The sequence below is a fragment of the Oncorhynchus tshawytscha genome, linkage group LG15 (genome assembly GCF_018296145.1).
Source record: "Oncorhynchus tshawytscha isolate Ot180627B linkage group LG15, Otsh_v2.0, whole genome shotgun sequence".
Classification (NCBI taxonomy): domain Eukaryota; kingdom Metazoa; phylum Chordata; class Actinopteri; order Salmoniformes; family Salmonidae; genus Oncorhynchus; species Oncorhynchus tshawytscha.
This window is the reverse complement of record NC_056443.1, coordinates 6,860,965-6,885,961: the sequence shown is the minus strand read 5'-3', so window position 1 is coordinate 6,885,961 and position 24,997 is coordinate 6,860,965. Positions and strand designations below refer to the sequence as shown.

At 42.7% G+C, this 24,997-nt stretch overlaps 1 protein-coding gene across 1 annotated transcript; it reads left to right on the top strand.

Moving 5' to 3' along the window:
• The first annotated feature begins 10,585 nt into the window (after positions 1–10,585).
• On the top strand, positions 10,586–21,697 carry LOC112214297 (patatin-like phospholipase domain-containing protein 2). The gene is made up of 9 exons (XM_024372948.2): positions 10,586–11,002; positions 14,082–14,314; positions 14,607–14,672; positions 17,302–17,511; positions 18,849–18,909; positions 19,111–19,299; positions 19,489–19,621; positions 20,054–20,173; positions 20,303–21,697. The coding sequence occupies exons 1-9, from the start codon at positions 10,816–10,818 to the stop codon at positions 20,532–20,534; spliced, it is 1,431 nt and encodes a 476-aa protein (XP_024228716.1). The 5' UTR covers positions 10,586–10,815; the 3' UTR covers positions 20,535–21,697.
• Positions 21,698–24,997: the final 3,300 nt, after the last annotated feature.

Genomic DNA, 24,997 nt, shown 5'->3' with positions numbered 1-24,997 from the left:
ATGTGACCTTCTGTGTTTAAATATACTGTAACTGTTAAATCAAATCAAATTTTATTTGTCACATACACATGGTTAGCAGATGTTAATGCGAGTGTAGTGAAATGCTTGTGCTTCTAGTTCCGAATTGGAAGTAATAACAGTAATAACCAACAAGTAATCTAACTAACCTAAAATCCTTTTGTGGTGCCTCATCATTATGGAAACTGTATAATAAGTAGGGGAGAGTGGGATAAGTTGAGCCAAAGTGGTAAATTGATCTTTGTTTATACACAGAATGAATAATTTGACCAAATATTTCAGAAGAGTCCACCATTTCATGGAGTCTGAAGGAAGAAACCATGTGGAAAAAGTGGTAAGCTAGTTAGGTTAAAAAAAAAAAGATGTTCACCAAATCAAATTAATTTGTGTTCGAGGTTTCATGATGCTTGTATCTAAACCAACATACGTAGATCATTTAAAGGTTGTTTTATACATCAGTTGGGGTCTCAATAATCTTCAATATGAGTTCCTAAACCTAGCATGAAAGTGCATCCTTGTAGCTGTGTGGGCTAATATAGTGAAGATGTTTGCCTTGGGGTAAGGTGAGCCAATGACCATGGGGTAAGTTGAGACAATGACCATGGGGTAAGTTGAGACAATGACCATGGGGTAAGTTGAGACAATGGTTGAGGAAATGGCAAGTTGAGCAAATGTAAGTGTTTTCTTCCCAGGCTTAAATGCTAGGCATTATTGCTGGGATATGAGGTAACAACAGGGCCTGGCCTATGTTAAAAGTGTTTAACAAAGTACAACGTGTTTGTAACACGGAACCCAAACCGGCTGCGCGCGTGCGCCATCGTGCTCTATCGTGCATACATTTACTTTGCCCCCCCACACCAAACGCGATCACGACATGCAGGTTAAAATATCAAAATAAACTCTGAACAAATGACATTAATTTGGGGACAGGTCGAAAAGAATTAAACATGTATGGCAATTTAGCTAGCTAGCTTGCACTTGCTAGCTAACGTTAATTTGTCCTATTTAGCTAGCTTGCTGTTGCTAGCTAATTTGTCCTGGGATAAAAAAATGTTTTTGTTATTTTACCTGAAATGCACAAAGACCTCTACTCCGACAATTAATCCACACATAAAAACAGCCAACCGAATCGTTTCTAGTCATCTCTCCTCCTTCCAGGCTTTTTCATTTTTTAACTTATATGGTGATCGCATATAAACTTTTATTGTATTACCACGACAACCGGCAACAAAGTTTGTCTTTCAATCACCCACGTGGGTATAACCAATGAGGAGATGGGTACCTGCTTCTATAAACCAATGAGGAGATGACTTTCAGCGCGATCTGCGTCAGAGGTAGGAACGACTTCTATTTTAGCCCTTGGCGTCGCAGACGCTTGTTGGCGCAATAATTGAATAACATGGATTTCTAAATGTATTTTGCGATGCTCACGCACCCGACGTGTCCGGTCTGGTCAGCATGTTAGGCGTTAAGTCTGTGTTAAAAGATGTTTAAATGATTAAAAAATATGTTGTGATTGTACTGAATTGTGTTTGGGAAATAAAGATAGACAGGTAGTGGTAATATTGGTAGTGGTAATATTTAATTCAGTACAGACATTTGTAGGTGGCTTAACTTACCCCGCCGCCTTAGGCAAGATATATTCTGCTATACCCCCCATCGAAACTAGAATAGTCCCAGTAAGCAAAATGTCTAAAAGATGTATTTTTCCAGATGTTGAAGTTAGGTTCATTTTCAGTTCTGAATTAGTTGAAAAGTTGAAAAGATGTCTTGAGTAGAGTACATTAGAGTAAAGTAGGATACAATACAGTACATTATACTTGCACTGTTGTACTCTACTGTACTTGTGAAACATAGATGTCTATGATTGGTTCAGATTTGGTCCTGTCTGTAGATGTTAAAATCAACGCCGGTCCGGACCGCACAAAAAAAAGACAGACAGTCAGTCTGGACAGGACCAAAACAAAGCATCTGTGTCGGTCTGTGCTTACTGGGGTGTAGCCTACAGTGTGGACCTGCCATGGAATTTTATGAATGCTCATCCATGTGGTAGGCCCACCGTTTGTACTTGAGGCAGTTGCATTGACTTTATTAGTCCTGATTCCTGTAACTAATCATTTTTATTTGATTGGGTCCCATTTAGGTTAAACTATTTGATCTGAGAAACATGCATAATGTAAAAAGTGCCTGCCTCATGACGTTGACATACATCTCATCTCCAGCCTGTAGGCCACAGAAAAGGCCATATACGCTTTCCACCATAGACTATAGACCCTCTTCCAGTACACAACACACTGACGTCAATCAAAGATGCATGCAATTCTTGGCAGCAGTAAGAAAGCCATGCCATCTGTGACCATTCAACAAAGCCTAGATTAACGTTTTTATTACTTCTAAACAAAATAACTTTTTTGCTGTCTCTTACGCTTACTATGATGTTTTGATTCTTGCTTGAACAGTCACTAAGATTATATTTTTGGTTGTGACCTTTGCAAAATAACTATTTTGGATGCAGCAGTCGTTAGCTAGAATGCTAATGCTCATTGATATAGGCTGTCGCAAAAGCTAGCCAAAGAGCCATTTTAATGGTTGAAGTTGAAGTGTTTTTTGAAAAGTATACTGCAGTTGATTTGCGATGATGACACACACATTATATTAAGCAGGGCCTTCATAAGAGCCTTAGTCAAATTCTAATCCAAAAGTAGTGTGAAATGCACTCATAAGCAACATGCAAATGCAGGCTTTTATTTTGCGGCAATGTGCAAACACAGAAAGGTGTCTATAGGCTACATGGTTTATGTTATGCCTCGTTTACATCGTGACGTTTTTCACATGGACAAGTGTAGTGTCTGTTACGCAAGATAGAGGAGAGCCTGTCTTTCATCAGATATCACATTTATTTTGGAAGATTGCAAAATATTACATTTTCATTCAAGAAAGGATAAATACATTGTTTCAGGTGATAATAAAACATGTTTCTTACTTTATCCTCAACTTGTTTCTGTAACTTTACAGCAAGTCAAACTAGCTTACACTGCAGAGTAGCTTGCTAGCTAGCTAAAAGCTAGGCTAGGCTGAAGATAACAATGATGTAGCTAGTGACCACCTAGTAATTATGATCAGAAATCAAACGTCATTACCATCCCAATAAACGGGAGGCGACAGTCATATAATATAAATGGCTTAACAGCCAACGTGTATTATTTAACATTACTATTAAAATAGTACTCACTCATAGGAATGGGTAGTTGTTTACAAGTTGCTAGCTATCCCATAAAGTCATCACCAAAAAAAACATATTTCAATCTTCTTGTGGTTTGGTAACTTCCTGTTCTTTCACGAACTCTGTCTCGACTGAAGACCTCTCAAATGTATAAACATCATAAAGCAGCCAATGTAGCATCCGTGCATGACATGTAGCTGAAATTGCTGAATCCACTCATTTGAAGGGGTATCCACCTACTTTTGCCATGCAGTGTATATATAAAGAATTTGCACCCTTTTTAATTCTCTACTTTAGTATATTTTGTGATACTGAATGTTATCAGATCTTCAACCAAAACCTAATATTAGACAATGGGGACCAGAACAAATAACACAACGACATACTCACTTAATTTATTTCAGAAAAAAAGTTATGCAACACCCAATGCACCTGTGTGAAAAAGTAATTACCCCTTACATTCAATAACTGGTTGTGCCACCTTTAGCTGCAATGACTTCCTGTAGTTGTTGATCAGTTTCTCACGTCACTGTGGAGGAAGCTTGGCCCACTCTTCCTGCTCGTTTCAAGTCATGCCATAATATCTAAATTGGGATTAGATCTGGGTTTTGATCAGGCCATTCCAAAACTTACAATTTGTTGTTTTTTAGTCATTTTCATGTAGACTTGATTGTGTGTTTTGGATCATTGTCTTGCTGCATGTCCCAGCTGCGCTTCAGTTTCAGCTCACAGATGGCCTGACATTCTCCTGTAGAATTATCTGATACAGTGCATAATTCATGGTTACTTCTATTAAGGCAAGTCGTGAAGGTCCTCAGGCAGCAAAGCATCCTCAAACCATCACACTACTACCACCATGCTTGACTGTTGGTATGAGGTTCTTACTGTGGAATGCAGTGTTTGGTTTTTGCCAGGTATAACGGGACCCATGTCGTCCAAAAAGTTATACTTTTGAATCATCTGTCCATTCTTCCAAGAGTCTTGATGATCTTCCAGATGCTTTTTTTAGCAAACTTGAGTCAATGTTTTGGACGACATGGGTCCCATTATGCCTGGCGAAAACCAAACACTGCATTCTACCTTCCTCCTGGCTATAAATTGACTAACTATCACTCCTGCCCTACTGGACTATATTACTGTCCCATGTGTCTTAACCCCATGTATTAACCCTTTACTATCTCTTGCCTCCTCCACCACCCTCCAGCTCTCATGTTCACTTCATGTTGGTTTTGTTTTTGTGTGTACTGTCTGTATGCTGTGATGTCTGTTTCTCTGTTCTTGATTTGTCTATTGTTGCTTGTTTATAATAATTATTTTAGAATTTTTTATTTCTGTAATGATTTTCTTTTTACATTGTTTGAAAACGGATATGTGATAAGTATTAATGCCAAAATAACATGCAAAACAGGCAAAAAAGTATACATATTATATATATATATATATATATATATATATATATAATATATATATATATATATATATATGTAGTCAAAAGATTGGACACACCTACTCATTCAAGGGTTTTTCTTTATTTTTTACTATTTTCTACATTGTAGAATAATAGTGAAGATATCATAACTATGAAATAAGACATATGGAATCATGTAGTAACCAAAAAAGTGTTAAACAAATAAAAATAGATTTTAGATTTTAGATTCTTCAAAGTAGCCATCCGTTTCCTTGATGACAGCTTTGCACACTCTTGGCATTCTCTCAACCAGCTTCATGAGGTAGTCACCTGGAATGCATTTCAATTAACAGGTGTGCCTTGTTAAAAGTTCATTTGTGGATTTTCTTTCCTTCTTAATGCGTTTGAGCTAATCAGTTGTGTTATGACAAGGTAGGGGTGGTAAACAGGTGATATCCTTATTTGGTAAAATACCAAGTCCTTATTATGACAAGAACAGCTCAAAAAGCAAAGAGAAATGACAGTCCATCATTACTTTAAGACATGGAGTACAGTCAATCTGGAAAGTTTCAAGAACTTTGAAAGTGCAATCGCAAAAAGCATACTCAGTGCTGTAGACCTACCTGTATGATGTCTTGGCCAGGCTGAGGGTACTCCAGAACAGTAGTAATACTCAGTGCTATAGGCCTACCTGTATGATGTCTAGGCCAGGCTGAGGGTACTCCAGAACAGTAGTAATACTCAGTGCTGTAGGCCTACCTGTATGATGTCTAGGCCAGGCTGAGGGTAGTCCAGAACAGTAGTAATACTCAGTGCTGTAGGCCTACCTGTATGATGTCTAGGCCAGGCTGAGGGTACTCCAGAACAGCAGTAATACTCAGTGCTATAGGCCTACCTGTATGATGTCTAGGCCAGGCTGAGGGTACTCCAGGACAGTAGTAATACTCAGTGCTGTAGGCCTACCTGTATAATGTCTAGGCCAGGCTGAGGGTACTCCCGGACAGTAGTAATACTCAGTGCTATAGGCCTACCTGTATAATGTCTAGGCCAGGCTGAGGGTACTCCAGAACAGTAGTAATACTCAGTGCTGTAGGCCTACCTGTATAATGTCTAGGCCAGGCTGAGGGTACTCCAGGACAGTAGTAATACTCAGTGCTATAGGCCTACCTGTATAATGTCTAGGCCAGGCTGTGTCATTGATACCCAAACTAAACCAGTATAGTGCTATATTTAGCAAACATTTATCAAACTGTATATGTCTTTCCAAATCTTGTCTTCCTCAATGTATTTATTTTAGTGTCTCCTACTGTCTGTGACAGAGACTTACCCTACAGTAGTGTAGGACAAGAGATTTCACAGCTATGCCAACCTCACACCCCAAATTATCTAGTTGGTTTCCATGAACACTCTCTTACAGGGAAACTAACACTCTTTCCGTGAAGTAGAGATCAGATACTAGGCAGCCTGGTTACCCGTCATTGTGCGTATAAGCTCCAGAGGCAATGACACACCACATTAAAATCCCACAGAATCAGCAAGTCCCACAGAATCCATGCATCCAACACATGATGTCTTACTGGAAACCAACTCTCAGAACAGAGCACAGTGGCACTGACCACATTCAAATAAAATAGAAATCTCAAGGTATTCCAGAAGCTTGCTTCACTGGTATTGGCTTCATGTGAGGCTTGTGAAGTAATGACAGGCCACATCATGTCCCACAAAATGAATGCCTGTCTGCATATTTTGAGCTTTTACTGGGGACAAGATGTACAAAACTTACAATATAGAGTCTAATAAGATCACATTTGGGTCCATGAAAAAAGCTATATAAAACCAGAGTGTTATTATAATTATAAGAGAGATGAGTTGTGTGTAGGGTGATATAGTCAAAATGTCATATCACAATATATTTCAAATGTGATATTTCTAGAGTTAGCCTAGCAGTTAAGAGTGTTGGGACATTAACTGAAAGGTCACTGGTTTGTATAACTGTGTGAAACAGATGGACGGCAGAAAATTGTTGTAACTGAGAAGATCCGTTGGCTGCAACTATGTTTAAAGGGAAATAAATAAAACAATATCCACTTTTGTATTCGTCATCTCCTGCACCACCCCCAACAATCTCAATTGTGATAAGGGTCTAAAATCATAAAGCCTTCTACTTTCATATCACATCAAAAATAATTGTACAAATGCAAAATATATTTACCTTACACCGTTTTAAAGAGATTATTATTTATTTTTGTACATTTACTGTACTTTACGCCGCATGTCTTGTTGATGAACTGTCACGCTCAGTATACATTCCGTGGCATGATAAGAATATTCCTGGAAAATGTGGTGTAGGTGCAACATAAGACAAAAACATGACAAGGGTTTGAGAGAGAAGACTGGTGTATCCAAGTAACCACGCACCCCTCCAAAGTGTGCACATTTCCTAAGTCCTTTCAAAGCGCCTTCATGACTCAAAGAGTCTTAAACTATAAGGTGCTTTTCTTTAACCTCCTAGCCGTGCCGTCGGGGAACTTCTTGTCGCGCGCTGTGCTTAAGTTCAGAATGGCTGTCAATCAAAACCCATACAGCGCTGTGACGCGCAGAGCCTGAGGTCTGACATCCTGTACAGCATGTTACTATACAGCCACAATGCTCCAATTTAGGAATTTATCAGTGCCCAAATCAGCCATTTTCAACCCGTATACAGGTATGAGTGTAAAGGGCTACATGCAACAACAAAACATTATTATTAAAAGCAATCTATTAATATGGTTTTTGAACACTATCATTTCCTTACAAGCATGAATGCTGTATTTGTAGTTTATGGCTTTAGCCAATCAGCATTTTTCAACGAGTACAAAGCACTTGAATAAATCCAACTGGTATTTACGATTTCATAACTGGTAAATTCCAACCTCCCACTTGGTTACGAACACAGTATCACAAGACCCAACTCCTAAACCTTAACTAATCTCAATTCCAAACCCTCCCCCCGTGTGCCTGTCAGTTGGCATTGACAGGAGTGTTGAGGAAAGCCTTCTCCGACCTATCTGACATGGGTCAGGTCATACAAAAACTCCAGAGTGCACCTTTAAGGCACACTTACAGAGAAAAGAGTCAGGCTTGGCAGTTCAACTCTGCCATTGTGTCAGCATTTTTGTAGTGTTCACATAACAAACCTCACTGAACAGTTACAATGTATTTTTTTTAATGTTTGGGCAAAGATCGCTGGGAAATATGCAAATACTGTCCAATGGCAGGCTAGTCCTTTTTGGCCAACAAACATGTTTCACATATTTCACTGGCCATTCTGAAGCCTTTCTATTAGTTGTCTTCAGGTAAAGATCAAAATAACATCAACCCGAGCAGCTGCCATGGGACAATGTCTTTCTAAAGCAACTATAGACCTACACCAGTCGCGGTCGGTGCTGTTTAAGATTAGGGAGGACAGTCATTCATATTCAATTCAACCAGCTCAATGTAACATCGATAGGTTTAGGCTACAACTCTAATTACCCCTATACGCATCATGAGGTTCCTACAACCTAGCCTAAGAATGAAAGTTTATAGCGTAATACACATGTCGAGAGACAAATTGGAGTTATCAAGGTGACAGACACATTGAATACAGCCTTGCAAACTCTTGCCTGCATCTACTGTAGCTGATCTAGGGTGTAATCATTAGGCCAAACAGTTGCCAGCGAGAGTTTCTATTGGACAAATTCATGTAGATTCATTACCGTTTCATTCCATTTGCTTCCATTTAAGAAACCTTTTTCAACAGAATCGGCCGAGTGAATACACCCCTGATCACCCGCACACACATAGTAGCCACATACGAACAGCATCATCACTTTGCTCGTTGTATAATTCCTTCTCGCATCTATGCACTCTCCTCTTCTCACCTTTTCCCTTCGCTCGTAGAGTTCAGTGCACAACACAATAGCTGTCTGTGACCAAGTGAAAAAACCTTTCCAAGCCAAACCTTCATACCATAACCGCTAACCGTTACACACAGCCTACATCATTGTCACCATATTAGCTAACGTCATAGTTAATATAGCTACTAGAACTAACGCGTTTGTAAACCTGCTATAATCACGTAGTACAGTGTACAGCAAGAAGTTAAGCAGTTACAGCAGCAGGACCCAATGGCAATAAATGAATAAAACCGAAAGCTTACCTTGACTTGGAAGAGTTCCGGTGTTGGATAGCCTTAGCCAGCTACTTAGCATAAATAGCGTTCCTCTCTGTTTGAGCCGGGTATTTGAGTAGGCTAAATCAGCTAGCTGCATTAGCTAAGTAAGCTAAGTAAGGGAAAGTGAAAAATATACAACAAAATATAGCTACAGTGCCTTCAGAAAGTATTCAGACCCCTTGAATTTTTCGACATTTTGTTACTTTACAGCCTTACTCTAAAATGGATTTAAAAAATAAAAAATCCTCATCAATCTACACACAATACCACATAATGACAAAGCAATGCACTGTAGCTCTCTCTCTCTGCTGCTTCTGTTCAAAACTCTTCAACTATTGTCTTTCTCTCTCTTTAAGTCAACTACTCACCACATTTTATGTACTGCAGTGCTAGCTAGCTTGATTAAGCTTTCAATACTAGATTCATTCTCTGATCCTTTGATTGGGTGGACAACATGTCAATTCATGCTACAAGAGCTCTGATAGGTTGGAGGACGTCCTCCGGAAGTTGTCGAAATTACGGTGTAAGTTTATGGAAGGGGATGAGAACCATGAGTCTCCTAGGTTTTGCATGGAAGTCAATGTACCCAGAGGAGGATGGAAAATAGCTGTTCTCTGGCTACACCATGGTGCTACCCCAGAGAGTGCTGTTGAGGCTACTGACCATTGCAAAACAGTGTGTTTTAATCAGTTATTTGGTGACTTCAATATTTTTAGTATAGTTTCATCTAAAAAGGATAACTTTTTAATTGTTAACTATTTTTATTTTTATGAAATTTACTGAGTAGGATGGTCCTCTCCTCCCTCCTCTGAGGATCCTCCACTGATACACCTAAGACCCTGCATTCTCAAGTCTACAGCATGCTGCATCTCAGGGTAGTGAGGGTATTGCACTAATGTATTGCATAGCATCAACACAGGCCAATATTGTTAACCTGACTTGGGATATGTGACGATCCCTATGTCGCTACATCTGAGGGAGAAGTTGGTGATCTGCTCCATCTTTCCTCTGCAGAAGGGTGGGAGCCGCACTCCAACAAACACGAAGTAGGCCTATTTGGTCTCAAACTCTATCGGGGTGCTTTGCATGTCTGCCTCGCTCTCGGCCATCCTCAAAACGGGCACCAAACGAAAATGTCTTTGTAATCAATTCAAAGGCTTTAATTAGATTTGATTTGTGAGCGATAGTATGGCTTGGCTAGGACGTGATAGTGCACGAGCGAAGAACGCCTTGACCTTCAGGATTCCGCCAATCACATCGTTGCAAATTGATGTAATTGGATGCACTCAGGTGATGCGTGCGCCCCCTCCTCAGCATCAGCACCAGTTCGCTGTGGCGGGGTATGCGCGTACTCACTAGTCTCTGTAGCCGGAAGAGGAATGCCTTCAAGCATACATGAAGCATTCAAGATGATACAGGTAGGCCTGTTGTTCTTGGAAGATCAAATCAACAGATTAGGTTTTTCAATATACGTGAATGGTATCATGAGCTAATGGAATGCTCCGGTTGTTAGCCTGAATGACTCAAATCTGTTAATAATGAAGTTCGACTTGTCACACAAATAGCAGGCAGGTGAAATAAATATAGATTTGAACAGAATATATTGGAATAGAATAGACACCAATAGAATGCATCACTCTCATGTGTTACCGATGCATAATGTGGGGGCGTGGCTCCACCTAAACAAGACTCAGCCTCCTTATTCCGATTGGCCAGACCAGCCCTGTTCTAGAACCGGGAAGTTATGGAAAGTCAGCGCTCCGGCGATTCTCAATAGATCTCTTTGTACGTTACACAAGAGAAGTAGACAGAGTAGTGTGTGCTAGTTTGAGCCGTCCTCTTTCGGAACTGTTGTTGACATTCAGTAATGAAGGGAACTTGTCAATAACTCCAAGGGTAAACATTTTGGAGTGATTATTACAAGCGCATTACCAAAACTTCTAGGTCCTCGCCAAGGACTGTCCACCCGGTATGTTCGACCTAACGAAGGAATGGAATCTGTCGTTCGCCGGCTGCGGGTTCCTGGGGATTTATCACATCGGAGTGGCCAGCTGCCTGTTGGAACAAGCGCCCTACCTTATCAAAGGTGCCACCAAGATTTACGGGGCTTCGGCCGGTGCCCTAACCGCCTCGGTGCTCGCCAGCCAGGCATCCATAGGTAGGCATACTATACCCTACACTGGCCACTTGAGTTCACCACACCCTGTCATCAGTAGAATGCCTGGATGGGGACTTTCACGCAAAAGAGGCAGACGGGTAGCCTAGGCCTCTCTTTCATGTGTTTAGGCAACTTTAGATTAGCAACTAAATTACCTTTAAATAACAATCACTTGTGGCATAGATACATGGGGTGAAAATATTTAAACAATGCTTAAAACTTTGCTCTTATGTAATAGATAGGTGGTTATACTGGGGCTCCTTTGTAGCTCAGTATAGAGCATGGCGCTTGTAATGCCAGGGTAGTGGGTTCAATTCCCGGGTCAACACAGACATAAAATGTATTCACACATGACTGTAAGTCTCTTTGGATAAAAGCATCTGCTAAATGGCATGTATTATGTAATAAACTACAAATTATGCATAATTACATGGTCAGAGACAAATGCCTGCCTGTGTATAAGTATGGTAGCCTACCATTGATAAATGCCATCTGAGTCAGTTATAGGACCTTTGGCCTTTTGGTCCTCTGGATCAGAGGCCTCCCAATGGTACTGATTGATCTCGCTGACTAAGGGAAAACCCAATCACGATTAAGAGCAAATATGCCCCAGTGTGACATAGAACGTGACATGGAAAGCACTTAGGTGAGTCTCTGTGTGATACCATGCCTCTTTCACTTTCTTTTATACCTGATAACCTTATGGTGAAGAGACAAAGGACTGGGGGACTGTAAGTGTTCCAATTGTGTCTTGTCTAAATGAGAGAGAGAGACAGAGAGACAGAGAGAGAGAGAATGCTATTTGGCCCTAAACAGAGAGTATACAGTGGCAGAATACCTGACCACTGTGACTGACCCAAACTTAAGGAAAGCTTTGACTATGTACAGACTCATTGAGCATTACCTTGCTATTGAGAAAGGCCGCCGTAGGCAGACATGGCTCTCAAGAGAAGACAGGCTATGTGCACACTGCCCATAAAATGAGGTGGAAACTGAGCTGCACTTCCTAACCTCCTGCCCAATGTATGACCATATTAGAGACACATATTTCCCTCAGATTACACAGATCCACAAATAATTTGAAAACAAACCCAATTTTGATAAACTCCCATATCTACTGGGTGAAATCCCACAGCGTGCCATCACAGCAGCAAGATTTGTGACCTGTTGCCACAAGAAAAGGGCAACCAGTGAAGAACAAACACCATTGTAAATACAATCCATATTTATGCTTATTTATTTTCCCTTATGTACTTTAACCATTTGTACATTGTTACAAAACTGTATATATACATAATATGAAGAAACTTCTGTACATATATTATCTACCTCACTTACTTTAGCAATGTTAACACATGTTTCCCATGTCATTTCATCATTAAGAGTCAAAGGAACGTAAAATTTATTTACATTTTTCACTGTCACTCAGTGACTCCCAGGTGTTCCACTGATAAGACTACCTCGGTATGTTTTTAATCACCTGATCTTCTTTACTAGAACTCTGTCTGTGAGCATAAAACACTTTAGATCCATTCCAATTCAATTCAATTCAAGGGCTTTATTGGCATGGGAAACATGTGTTAACATTGCCAAAGCAAGTGAGGTGGATAATATATAAAGTGAATATATAAAGTGAAATAAACAATAAAAATTAACAGTAAACATCACACATACAGAAGTTTCAAAACAATAAAGACATTACAAATGTCATATTATATATATATATACAGTGTTTTAACAATGTACAAATGGTAAAGGACACAAGATAAAATAAATAAGCATAGATATGGGTTGTATTTACAATGGTGTGTGTTCTTCACTGGTTGCCCTTTTCTCGTGGCATTCCATCCAAGTGTAGATCAGATGAACACACATAACTAGCTCAGTACAGTTGCAGGGCAGTAAATAAGGGAAACCAGTGGATATATTTTTTTTTGAGCTTCGGATCACTGTTTAAATGAAATCAAATCAAATGTATTTATATAGCCCTTCGTACATCAGCTGATATCTCAAAGTGTTGTACAGAAACCCAGCCTAAAACCCCAAACAGCAAGCAATGCAGGTGTAGAAGCACGGTGGCTAGGAAAAACTCCCTAGAAAGGCCAAAACCTAGGAAGAAACCTAGAGAGGAACCAGGCTATGTGGGGTGGCCAGTCCTCTTCTGGCTGTGCCGGGTGGAGATTATAACAGAACATGGCCAAGATGTTCAAATGTTCATAAATGACCAGCATGGTCCAATAATAATAAGGCAGAACAGTTGAAACTGGAGCAGCAGCATGGCCAGGTGGACTGGGGACAGCAAGGAGTCATCATGTCAGGTTGTCCTGAGGCATGGTCCTAGGGCTCAGGTCCTCCGAGAGAGAGAAAGAAAGAGAGAAAAAGAGAATTAGAGAGAGCACACTTAAATTCACACAGGACACCGAATAGGACAGGAGAAGTACTCCAGATATAACAAACTGACCCTAGCCCCCCGACACATAAACTACTGCAGCATAAATACTGTAGGCTGAGACAGGAGGGGTCAGGAGACACTGTGGCCCCATCCGAGGACACCCCCGGACAGGGCCAAACAGGAAGGATATAAGCTCAGGTGATGCACCCCTCCCAGGGACGGTATGAAAGAGCCCCAGTAAGCCAGTGACTCAGCCCCTGTAATAGGGTTAGAGGCAGAGAATCCCAGTGGAAAGAGGGGAACCGGCCAGGCAGAGACAGCAAGGGCAGTTCGTTGCTCCAGAGCCTTTCCGTTCACCTTCCCACTCCTGGGCCAGACTACACTTAATCATATGACCCACTGAAGAGATGAGTCTTCAGTAAAGACTTAAAGGTTGAGACCGAGTTTGCGTCTCTGACATGGGTAGGCAAACCGTTCCATAAAAATGGAGCTCTATAGGAGAAAGCCCTGCCTCCAGCTGTTTGCTTAGAAATTCTAGGGACAATTAGGAGGCCTGCATCTTGTGACCGTAGCGTTAGTTCTGTTGAGAATCAATCTTCCTTTGAATAGAAAACATTGTCCAATTCCTCCCAATGGAAGGCCCTAACACAACTGACAGACTGTCCCTCCTTGCCTCCCTTCCTCTAGCTAAGTGCTGTGAGGATGTGATCGAGACTGCCAAGGAGGCCCGGAAACATAACCTGGGTCCCCTCCACCCCTCCTTCAACCTGGTCAAGGTCATCAGGTCGGGCCTGGAGCGCGACCTGCCCGCCGATGCACACACACTCGCCTCCGGGAGGCTGTGTGTGTCACTCACTCGCGTGTCTGATGGACAAAACGTCATCGTGTCCGAGTTCAAGTCCAAGGAGGAGCTCATCCAGGTCAGTGTCCTCACTCAACCCACCTGGGCTGCTATTCACAAAACATATCCGAGTAGGAGTACTGATCTAGGATCGGTTTTGCCACTTGAGACCTGATCGTAGATCAGTACTCCTACAATGAAACACATTGTGAATATGGGCCTGATGGGAGTTTTTTCATATCCCACATTTATCCCATACATATCCCAGACATATTTGTCCTTTCATGGCCTTGCCATTGACTGTTTACATTAGTTGTATGAAGTGTAAACTGGGTTGGACTGTGTAACATCTCTCTCTGGTGTGTCTACAGGCGCTGCTGTGTAGCTGTTTCATCCCCATATACTGTGGCCTGATCCCCCCATCCTTCCAAGGAGTGGTAAGTGCCCAAGGCCCTAATGCCTCAACTGCTTTCTTACATTTCCTTGAACACGGTTTCCTTAATTTCTAAGAAAAATCAGCCAATGTTGGACTGAGTTTATTATGGTCTTTAAGATGCCTTTATTGCTCAGGTCATAGTCATAAGGAGTCATAAGGAGTCTGTCTGTCTGTCTGTCTGCCTGCCTGTCTCTGTCTGTCTGTCTGTCTGTCTGTCTGTCTGTCTGTCTGTCTGTCTGTCTGTCTGTCTGTCTGTCTGTCTGTCTTTGCATACACATTCTTGTACTTTTTTATTTGTCGATCTACCTTACCCTAGTAGCTAATCAGTCCGAGAACCATTTCCCTTGGTAGGCCAGTGGTGTTTTATATACTTCCAGACTGGCTTCTGGCCTCAGCAGATTGTGACCAGGAAGTCCAGGGTGTCTCCATTCTAAACTGAGACACTAGGACATAGGAGCACAGTCCTCCAAAACATCAACTACCATATATCAATGACCTATTTATGCAGCTTTTTCTCTAGTATATTTCACTGCTATCTGCTCTTGTTATTCTTGAGGGCATATAGCTGCTATCTGGGCATGTCGCTGGCTCAGTGCCAACATATACATCCATAGAACACAGGCAGAACACACTAGATTGTCCAATAAATATAGGCTATAGTTAGTGTGTCCTATAGTCGGGTGAGTCAGGTTCACAGATAGCTATTTAGATATCCTGTTTAAACTCCTCCACCCCCGTCCAGTCTCTCTCTCTCTCTCTGGTTGTCTGCTGTACATTGTGTACCATTCTGTCTCTGGGGAAGAACGGGCTCAGAGCCAAGTTTACATTGTGACTTAACACATTAACACTCATACCTGTCGTATGCCCCATCTCTCTATATAGATGTATGCCTTATCTCTCTATATAGATGTATGTCCCATCTCTCTATATAGATGTATGTCCCATCTCTCTATATAGATGTATGTCCCATCTCTCTATATAGATATATGTCCCATCTCTCTATATAGATGTATGCCTTATCTCTCTATATAGATGAATGTCCCATCTCTCTATATAGATGAATGTCCCATCTCTCTATATAGATGTCCCATCTCTCTATATAGATGTATGCCTTATCTCTCTATATAGATGTATGTCCCATCTCTCTATATAGATGTATGCCTTATCTCTCTATATAGATGTATGCCCCATCTCTCTATATAGATGTATGTCCCATCTCTCTATATAGATGTATGTCCCATCTCTCTATATAGATGTATGCCTTATCTCTCTATATAGATGTATGCCTTATCTCTCTATATAGATGTATGTCCCATCTCTCTATATAGATGTATGTCCCATCTCTCTATATAGATGTATGTCCCATCTCTCTATATAGATGTATGCCCCATCTCTCTATATAGATGTATGTCTATACTAGGCCTAAGTAGGTCATGAACAGTCATGAATGGGACATTGTCTTTCAGTCATGAATGAATTTTGAAAAGCATATCTGAGTGCATGAGTTTGAACTTTTTGCCAGTTGACTGAGCATGTACTTTTTCAGAATACTGTACATACTATTTATTTAGAAGTTTCTTGTGAAGGTGATGCGGTTTCATTTGAACTAGATTTCATCACATGACTACATTCTCGTAACAGTTGGTTTTGACACTCTGATAAAGGAAATATAGTACATTCTTTGCACTGCCAAATTGAGTCTTGATCATGTGTCATGATCGTTTAGAGATGGATTGGACCAAGGTGCAGAGTGGGAAGCGTACATATTACTTTTATTTAAATGACACCGAAAAAACAACAAAATACAAAAACGAACGTAACTCTACATGCAGTGCAGAAAGCAACTACACACAAACAAGATCCCACAATCTAAGGTGGGAAAAAGGGCTGCCTAAGTGTGATCCCCAATCAGAGACAATGATAAACAGCTGCCCCTGATTGGGAACCATACTAGGCCAACAAGGAAATAGAAACATACATTTGCCCACCCAAGTCACACCCTGACCTAATCAAATAGAGAATAAAAAAGGCTCACTAAGGTCAGGGCGTGACATCATGCTTTGGAACTGGCACTGATATCCTTTTTCCCCCTCAGATGTTCTTAGCCTTTTACACTGGAAAATTATGAATTAATTTTGAAAAGTTAGAGGGTAGCATCTGACTTGAAATAGAGCTGCATCGGGTAATTACGTAAGACTGGTGTAAAAATGTATTCATTCTCCAAATAGTGATGTCAGATTGTTTGGTCATGAGTTGGCATTGTGGAGAAGCTGGCTAAGGGGAAATCTTGTACTGACATGCCTAATATGCCCTCAAGAGGGGAATGTTTCCTTGAATATGTCGTATCGTATCATATTAGATTTCAGTGATAACCGAGTTGGGTTATGAGTGACATATTTTTTAGCAGAAGATAGGCGGAGGAAGTCAACAACAAATATTTTAAGTATATAAATAGAGATGTAGAACAGTCATCTCTGTCAGCCCTGAGATATCTTGACCACAGTATGCCCGGGGTCTTGTTCTGTGGAGAGGCTGTGGTCCTGATGTAAGTTGTGCATGGTTCCAAAAACACCCAAGTATTCTCACTTTCGCTCTCCCTCCTCCCTCTCTCCCCCCTCTTCTCTCTCCAGCGTTATGTGGATGGGGGGATCAGTGACAACCTTCCTCAGTCGGAGCTGAAGAACACCATCACCATCTCTCCGTTCTCAGGCGAAAGCGACATCTGTCCCCGGGACACCTCCTTCAACATCCACGAGCTTCGTTTCACCAACACCTCCATCCAGATTAACCTGGGCAATATGTACCGCCTCAGCAAAGCCCTGTTTCCCCCAGAACCCAAGGTAGGGCGACCGCTATGACTGCTTACCGATGCGTTATGCATAGCCCCGGGAAGACGTTTGAAGTCCTTATGTAGGCCCTGCCCCCGAAGGTAGGATGGAGGATCAGGATGCCCTTTAGTCCCATTCATCAGATGGGTTGTTTATGACTGCTTGTAAATAAATGCCTTATGTATTGGTTATGTGTTATGAAATCCTTATTTAGGTACCCTTGAAACATTCTATACATTTCTGTAGGAGAGCGTAGTAGTCTGGTATGGGAGACTGGACCCCTGACCTCCCACTGTCCTATTCCCTGATTATATAACTACAACTCCCCCATTTCACCCCCTACCCTATCTCCTCTTTGGACTCTGCCTCCTTCCCCCCCATACTTCCTATCTGAACTTTGTCCTCCCCGGTCCCTCCTTAACTCCACAGTGATCAATACTGGCATGACATTATTGGCTTTTGTCCTTGTTGAATTGCATTTCCTGTATTGCACATTCTTCTTCACTGTCTGGATAATAACATGGGAGTCAACTTTTAGCGTAAGGTGAACTTTGCCCTCTTTGAGGTTGATCTGTGTCTCTTGGTTCAGTTTTCGCTGTGTTATCATTGTTGTTGCAATCCAAGATCTGACACTGTCTTTTCCCTCCATGTGTGTCTGGAATGATGTGTTTTCTGGAATTTGGGGATGATGCCGAATCCCACTGACAGAGCCATGTGCAGAGGCCCTACTTTGAAAAGGAAGTGTGTGTTTCTCTTGACTCTGCCCACCTTTGACATAGTGTTTACACATGACATGCACAGACACACACATAGAACACTCCACCCTACGTTTTCCCTCACGTGTCATAGTGTTTAACCCACCCTGACTAAATTCACACCTACTGTAGGTCGTGACACTGTGACGTTAGCTATCCACATACCTCTCTCCCTGTTGCTTTGTTGTTGTAGGAACACAGAATAAGGAGTAGCCAGAGAACAGGGAGAACTCTGCCACGTTGACCTTTAACCCTTAGTCAAACACTTCCTGGATTGTTGTCCATCCACAAATACAGGAGCCTGTTGCACAGGAGGGTTCTGGCTGATATAAGTCATTCCCCTCTGTTTTATGTGGTTATATACAGCTGTACTTGTGTAATACGGTTGTTAACTGTCAGCAATAACATGATTGCTAATCAGTCAGTGGTAGTGATAGTTATAACTAATCACATAATGTGAGATCATGCTCTGTATCGTGTGTGGGTGGGTATATCTGAGTCCTGATGATCCTGTGATATGATTATTTATTCAACCTATCTCTTGCATATGATCCCCTACCTCAATAGGTATGATCTATGTGTTTTCTTTGACAGGTCATGGCAGAGATATGTCAGAGTGGCTACAAGAACACCCTTCGCTTTCTTGAGGAGAACCGTGAGTATTACCATGTTGCCTTTGACAGTAATAGTGGGCTGTGCTAAGATCATAAGCTACTGTGATATACAGTACATGCAGTGAGCATCAATGATGTACTGGGTTCAACATGAAGTATGGAGTAAACCTGCACTTATTTATGGGGTAATATTTTTTATGTTGTGTCGCAAAGATGATGAATTATATTGTTTATGATGTCAGATCTGCTGAAGCTGGAGTGTCCGACTGCCGGCCCCAACCCATCAGAAGCCATACACACCTGCTGCTGCAAGCCCATCGCCATGGAAACCACTAAGGACTGGATGCTCCGGCGGCTCCGCCTCCTGAGGAAGCGGCACTGGTGGCTGGACGAGCAGATTGTTGACAACTTGCCTACCCAAATCAAAAAAGGTAGATAGGAAGTTAACCTAGACTCGGATCTTTTCTGCTCAAAGCTGTTAGAAACTGTTGTTATCTAGTTAACATTGTGTTGTCACTGCACTGTTGTCAGTGACGTGTGGCTGTTGTGTGTCACTGAAAGTGATCTGAGGCTGTGCCCGTATCAGCGAAGTGTGACATATTGTGTCTCTATGACTGTAGTGTTCTGTGAGGCGTGCCAGCAGAAGCCTGGTCTGTATGCTCAGGTGTCTGAGATGCTGCCGGTCAGAGTGGCCTCCTACATGCTCCTGCCCTGCACACTACCTGTGGTATCAGCCTACTCAGTGGGCAAGAGGTAAGACGACATCCAACACCACCAGTGCCACCTAACACAAACTAACAAGCCCTCAATGAACTCAATGCGGTCACAGTAGCTCAAACAGCAACCAAGGATGACAACACTAATGCAAACAAATCAGCTACTAAACCCTGAACTAGCCTTTAGCATAACTAGCCTTTAACATACAGCAGGCAATACCTTCAAACTAGCCCGGACAGCAACCACTGACAACAAAGTAGTCATTAAAGCAGTCATTAGCCCACCACATCAACAAAAATAACACTGTGAACACAAACAGGTTTCCTACTAAACACAATGAATTTGAATGTGCTGCACACGCCACCTAGTGGGCAAGTCAATCCCCCACAGGAATTCTTGTGAACTGGCCCCCACAGTGGTACATGACAGTACATTGACTTGCTGTGTTGTCCCTCTCCTGTGCTCCAGGATTGTGGAGTGGATCCCAGAGGTGCCTGCAGACATGCGTTGGCTAGCTGGGGTGGCTGGGGATGTGGCTGGGAGCTTGTACAGACAAGCCTGGAGAGGAGCGCCAGTAGACATAACCAGGTGAGAGACATGGAGTTACTACTACTGGGTTATATTATGTATGGATGGATGGAGTCTACTTGTAGATTTGGGTGTCTATCATACAGTATGAATAAAGTCTAATGGCCTTGTGTGTTTTTATTTTTGCAGTGATGGTTCCCTGAGGAATTGCATGAGCCTGCCCCCACCCCTAGATAGTGACAGACACAGGGAGAGAAACGGTCACCTCGCCGGGTTCGCTCTCTCTGCTCTTGACTTCCAAAGTCAATACTGGAACATCCCCACCGTCCCCTCTCCCCGCCGCCCAACCAGCCCCCTCATGCCCAGCCCCTCCCCACGACAGATCTGCTTCTTTGTTGGCTCACAGGACGAGACTGACTGACAGTCCCATCCACCAATGAGAGGACACTGTGACTATAAAAAAAATATATGATAGGACAGTCCAGCTCAAGATCCCTCCCACAGGGCCTGTCTATAAGCTATAGGAACTGTGAAGGGTGGTTTGGGATGGACAAAATATGGTAATGTGATCGAATAGCTTTGGAATCCAGAACTGTTGCTATAGACACACTAATGACTCAATCATGTCTTTTGATCACTCCACCATCCATATTTCATTCTATTGTACCACATTGGAAAACAATTTACCAGCTCACCACCAAAAACCTCTCTGCAAGTTAATTCTTTTTTGGAATTACACATTTTATAACTAACAATGTCTAGTTTTTCCAGATAACTTGTTGTCACTACAACTCTACCTACCTACCTACCTAGAGGAGGCTGGTGGAAGGAGCTATAGGATGACCGTCTCATTGTAATGGCTGGAACGATATCAAACACATCAAACATATGGAAACCATGTTTCACTTCGTTCCATTAATTCCATTCCAGCCAATATAATGAGCCTGTCGTCATATAGCTCCTCCCACCAGCCTCCTTTGCTACCTACCTACAGACAGTACACAAGAGGTTGGGAGCACCTTAATTGGGGGGACGGACTCGTGGTAATGGCTGGAGCGGAATTAGTGGAATGGTATGAAATACATCACATGGTTTCCATGTATTTGGTGCCATTCCATTATTATGAGCTGTCCTTCCCTCAGCAGCCTCCTTTGCTACAGTACCCACCTACCTGTGTTCAGTTAAATGTAGAATTAATTCCTAACGGACTGTTGACTTGAGTTGACGTTGACTTCCATGACTATGAGCTGTGTGTTTTCCTGACTACTATTAGACAGGACCCTTGAACTATTATGAAGACCCTTGAACTAACTATGAACTATTTTGATGAGCTGTTATGTCAAGAAAATTGAGTTACAAAACCATGATGCATCTGCAAAAATCATTCTGAGGACTAAGATGTCCAGTTTTTGGGAAAGTTTCTTATTTTAAAAACATTTGACATTTTTGCCAGAATTTAGAATTTTTTTACAGCAAATTCTCTTTACGAAAACCCATTCCGATTAAATTCTCGGGTCATTTTATTTTTAAAAAATCTTTAGAAAAACAAATGTATATAAATAAAACACAAAATATGTTGCTGTAGTTTGTCCATACATCATACAAATTGTATACTAGTTAAGGTTTACATTAAACTATACTATTTATAATTAAAGTTCAAGTAATAGACACATCTCAACATCAACTGTTCAGAGGAGAATGCATGAGTCAGGCCTTCATGGTCGAATTGCGGAAAAGAAACCACTACTAAAAGAAGAAACAAGCTTGGGCCAAGAAACACGAGCAATGGACATTAGACCGGTGTAACAGAGATGGCCGCCGACAGAGATGGCCGCCTCGCTTCGCGTTCCTAGGAAACTATGCAGTTTTTTGTTTTTTTACGTGTTATTTCTTACACTAGTACCCCAGGTCATCTTAGGTTTCTTTACATACAGCCGAGAAGAACTACTGAATATAAGATCAGCGTCAACTCACCATCAGTACGACCAAGAATATGTTTTTCGCGATGCGGATCCTGTGTTCTGCCTTACAACCAGTGTAACCGAGTGGATCACATGCAGCGACCAAAAAAAAAAAACGACTCAGAAAAAGAGGGAAACGAAGCGGTCTTCTGGTCAGACTCCGGAGACGGGCACATCGTGCACCACTCCCTAGCATTCTTCTTGCCAATGTCCAGTCTCTTGACAACAAGGTTGATGAAATCCGAGCAAGGGTAGCATTCCAGAGGGACATCAGAGACTGTAACGTTCTCTGCTTCACGGAAACATGGCTAACTGGAGAGACGCAATCCGAAGCGGTGCAGCCAGCGGGTTTCTCCACGCATCGCGCCGACAGAAACAAACATCTTTCTGGTAAGAAGAGGGGCGGGGGCGTATGCCTTATGACTAACGTGACATGGTGTGATGAAAGAAACATACAGGAACTCAAATCCTTCTGTTCACCTGATTTAGAATTCCTCACAATCAAATGTAGACCGCATTATCTACCAAGAGAATTCTCTTCGATTATAATCACAGCCGTATATATCCCCCCCAAGCAGACACATCGATGGCTCTGAACGAACTTTATTTAACTCTCTGCAAACTGGAAACGATTTATCCGGAGGCTGCATTCATTGTAGCTGGGGATTTTAACAAGGCTAATCTGAAAACAAGACTCCCTAAATTTGATCAGCATATCGATTGCGCAACCAGGGGTGGAAAGACCCTGGATCATTGTTACTCTAACTTCCGCGACGCATATAATGCCCTGCCCCGCCCCCTTTCGGAAAAGCTGACCACGACTCCATTTTGTTGATCCCTGCCTACAGACAGAAACTAAAACAAGAAGCTCCCACGCTGAGGTCTGTCCAACGCTGGTCCGACCAAGCTGACTCCACACTCCAAGACTGCTTCCATCACGTGGACTGGGAGATGTTTCGTATTGCGTCAGACAACAACATTGACGAATACGCTGATACGGTGTGCGAGTTCATTAGAATGTGCGTTGAAGATGTCGTTCCCATAGCAACGATTAAAACATTCCCTAACCAGAAACCGTGGATTGATGGCAGCATTCGTGTGAAACTGAAGGCACGAACCACTGCTTTTAATCAGGGCAAGGTGTCTGGTAACATGACTGAATACAAACAGTGCAGCTATTCCCTCCGCAAGGCTATCAAACAAGCTAAGCGCCAGTACAGAGACAAAGTAGAATCTCAATTCAACGGCTCAGACACAAGAGGTATGTGGCAGGGTCTACAGTCAATCACGGACTACAGGAAGAAACCCAGCCCAGTCACGGACCAGGATGTCTTGCTCCCAGGCAGACTAAATAACTTTTTTGCCCGCTTTGAGGACAATACAGTGCCACTGACACGGCCTGCAACGGAAACATGCGGTCTCTCCTTCACTGCAGCCGAAGTGAGTAAGACATTTAAACGTGTTAACCCTCGCAAGGCTGCAGGCCCAGACGGCATCCCCAGCCGCGCCCTCAGAGCATGCGCAGACCAGCTGGCCGGTGTGTTTACGGACATATTCAATCAATCCCTATACCAGTCTGTTGTTCCCACATGCTTCAAGAGGGCCACCATTGTTCCTGTTCCCAAGAAAGCTAAGGTAACTGAGCTAAACGACTACCGCCCGTAGCACTCACATCCGTCATCATGAAGTGCTTTGAGAGACTAGTCAAGGACCATATCACCTCCACCCTACCTGACACCCTTGACCCACTCCAATTTGCTTACCGCCCAAATAGGTCCACAGACGATGCAATCTCAACCACACTGCACACTGCCCTAACCCATCTGGACAAGAGGAATACCTATGTGAGAATGCTGTTCATCGACTACAGCTCGGCATTCAACACCATAGTACCCTCCAAGCTCGTCATCAAGCTCGAGACCCTGGGTCTCGACCCCGCCCTGTGCAACTGGGTACTGGACTTCCTGACGGGCCGCCCCCAGGTGGTGAGGGTAGGCAACAACATCTCCTCCCCGCTGATCCTCAACACTGGGGCCCCACAAGGGTGCGTTCTGAGCCCTCTCCTGTACTCCCTGTTCACCCACGACTGCGTGGCCATGCACGCCTCCAACTCAATCATCAAGTTTGCGGACGACACAACAGTGGTAGGCTTGATTACCAACAATGACGAGACGGCCTACAGGGAGGAGGTGAGGGCCCTCGGAGTGTGGTGTCAGGAAAATAACCTCACACTCAACGTCAACAAAACTAAGGAGATGATTGTGGACTTCAGGAAACAGCAGAGGGAACACCCCCATCCACATCGATGGAACAGTAGTGGAGAGGGTAGCAAGTTTTAAGTTCCTCGGCATACACATCACAGACAAACTGAATTGGTCCACTCACACAGACAGCATCGTGAGGAAGGCGCAGCAGCGCCTCTTCAACCTCAGGAGGCTGAAGAAATTCGGCTTGTCACCAAAAGCACTCACAAACTTCTACAGATGCACAATCGAGAGCATCCTGGCGGGCTGTATCACCGCCTGGTATGGCAACTGCACCGCCCTCAACCGTAAGGCTCTCCAGAGGGTAGTGAGGTCTGCACAACGCATCACCGGGGGCAAACTACCTGCCCTCCAGGACACCTACACCACCCGATGCTACAGGAAGGCCATAAAGATCATCAAGGACATCAACCACCCGAGCCACTGCCTGTTCACCCCGCTGCCATCCAGAAGGCGAGGTCAGTACAGGTGCATCAAAGCTGGGACAGAGAGACTGAAAAACAGCTTCTATCTCAAGGCCATCAGACTGTTAAACAGCCACCACTAACATTGAGTGGCTACTGCCAACACACTGTCAATGACACTGACTCTACTCCAGCCACTTTAATCATGGGAATCGATGGGAAATGATGTAAATATATCACTAGCCACTTTAAACA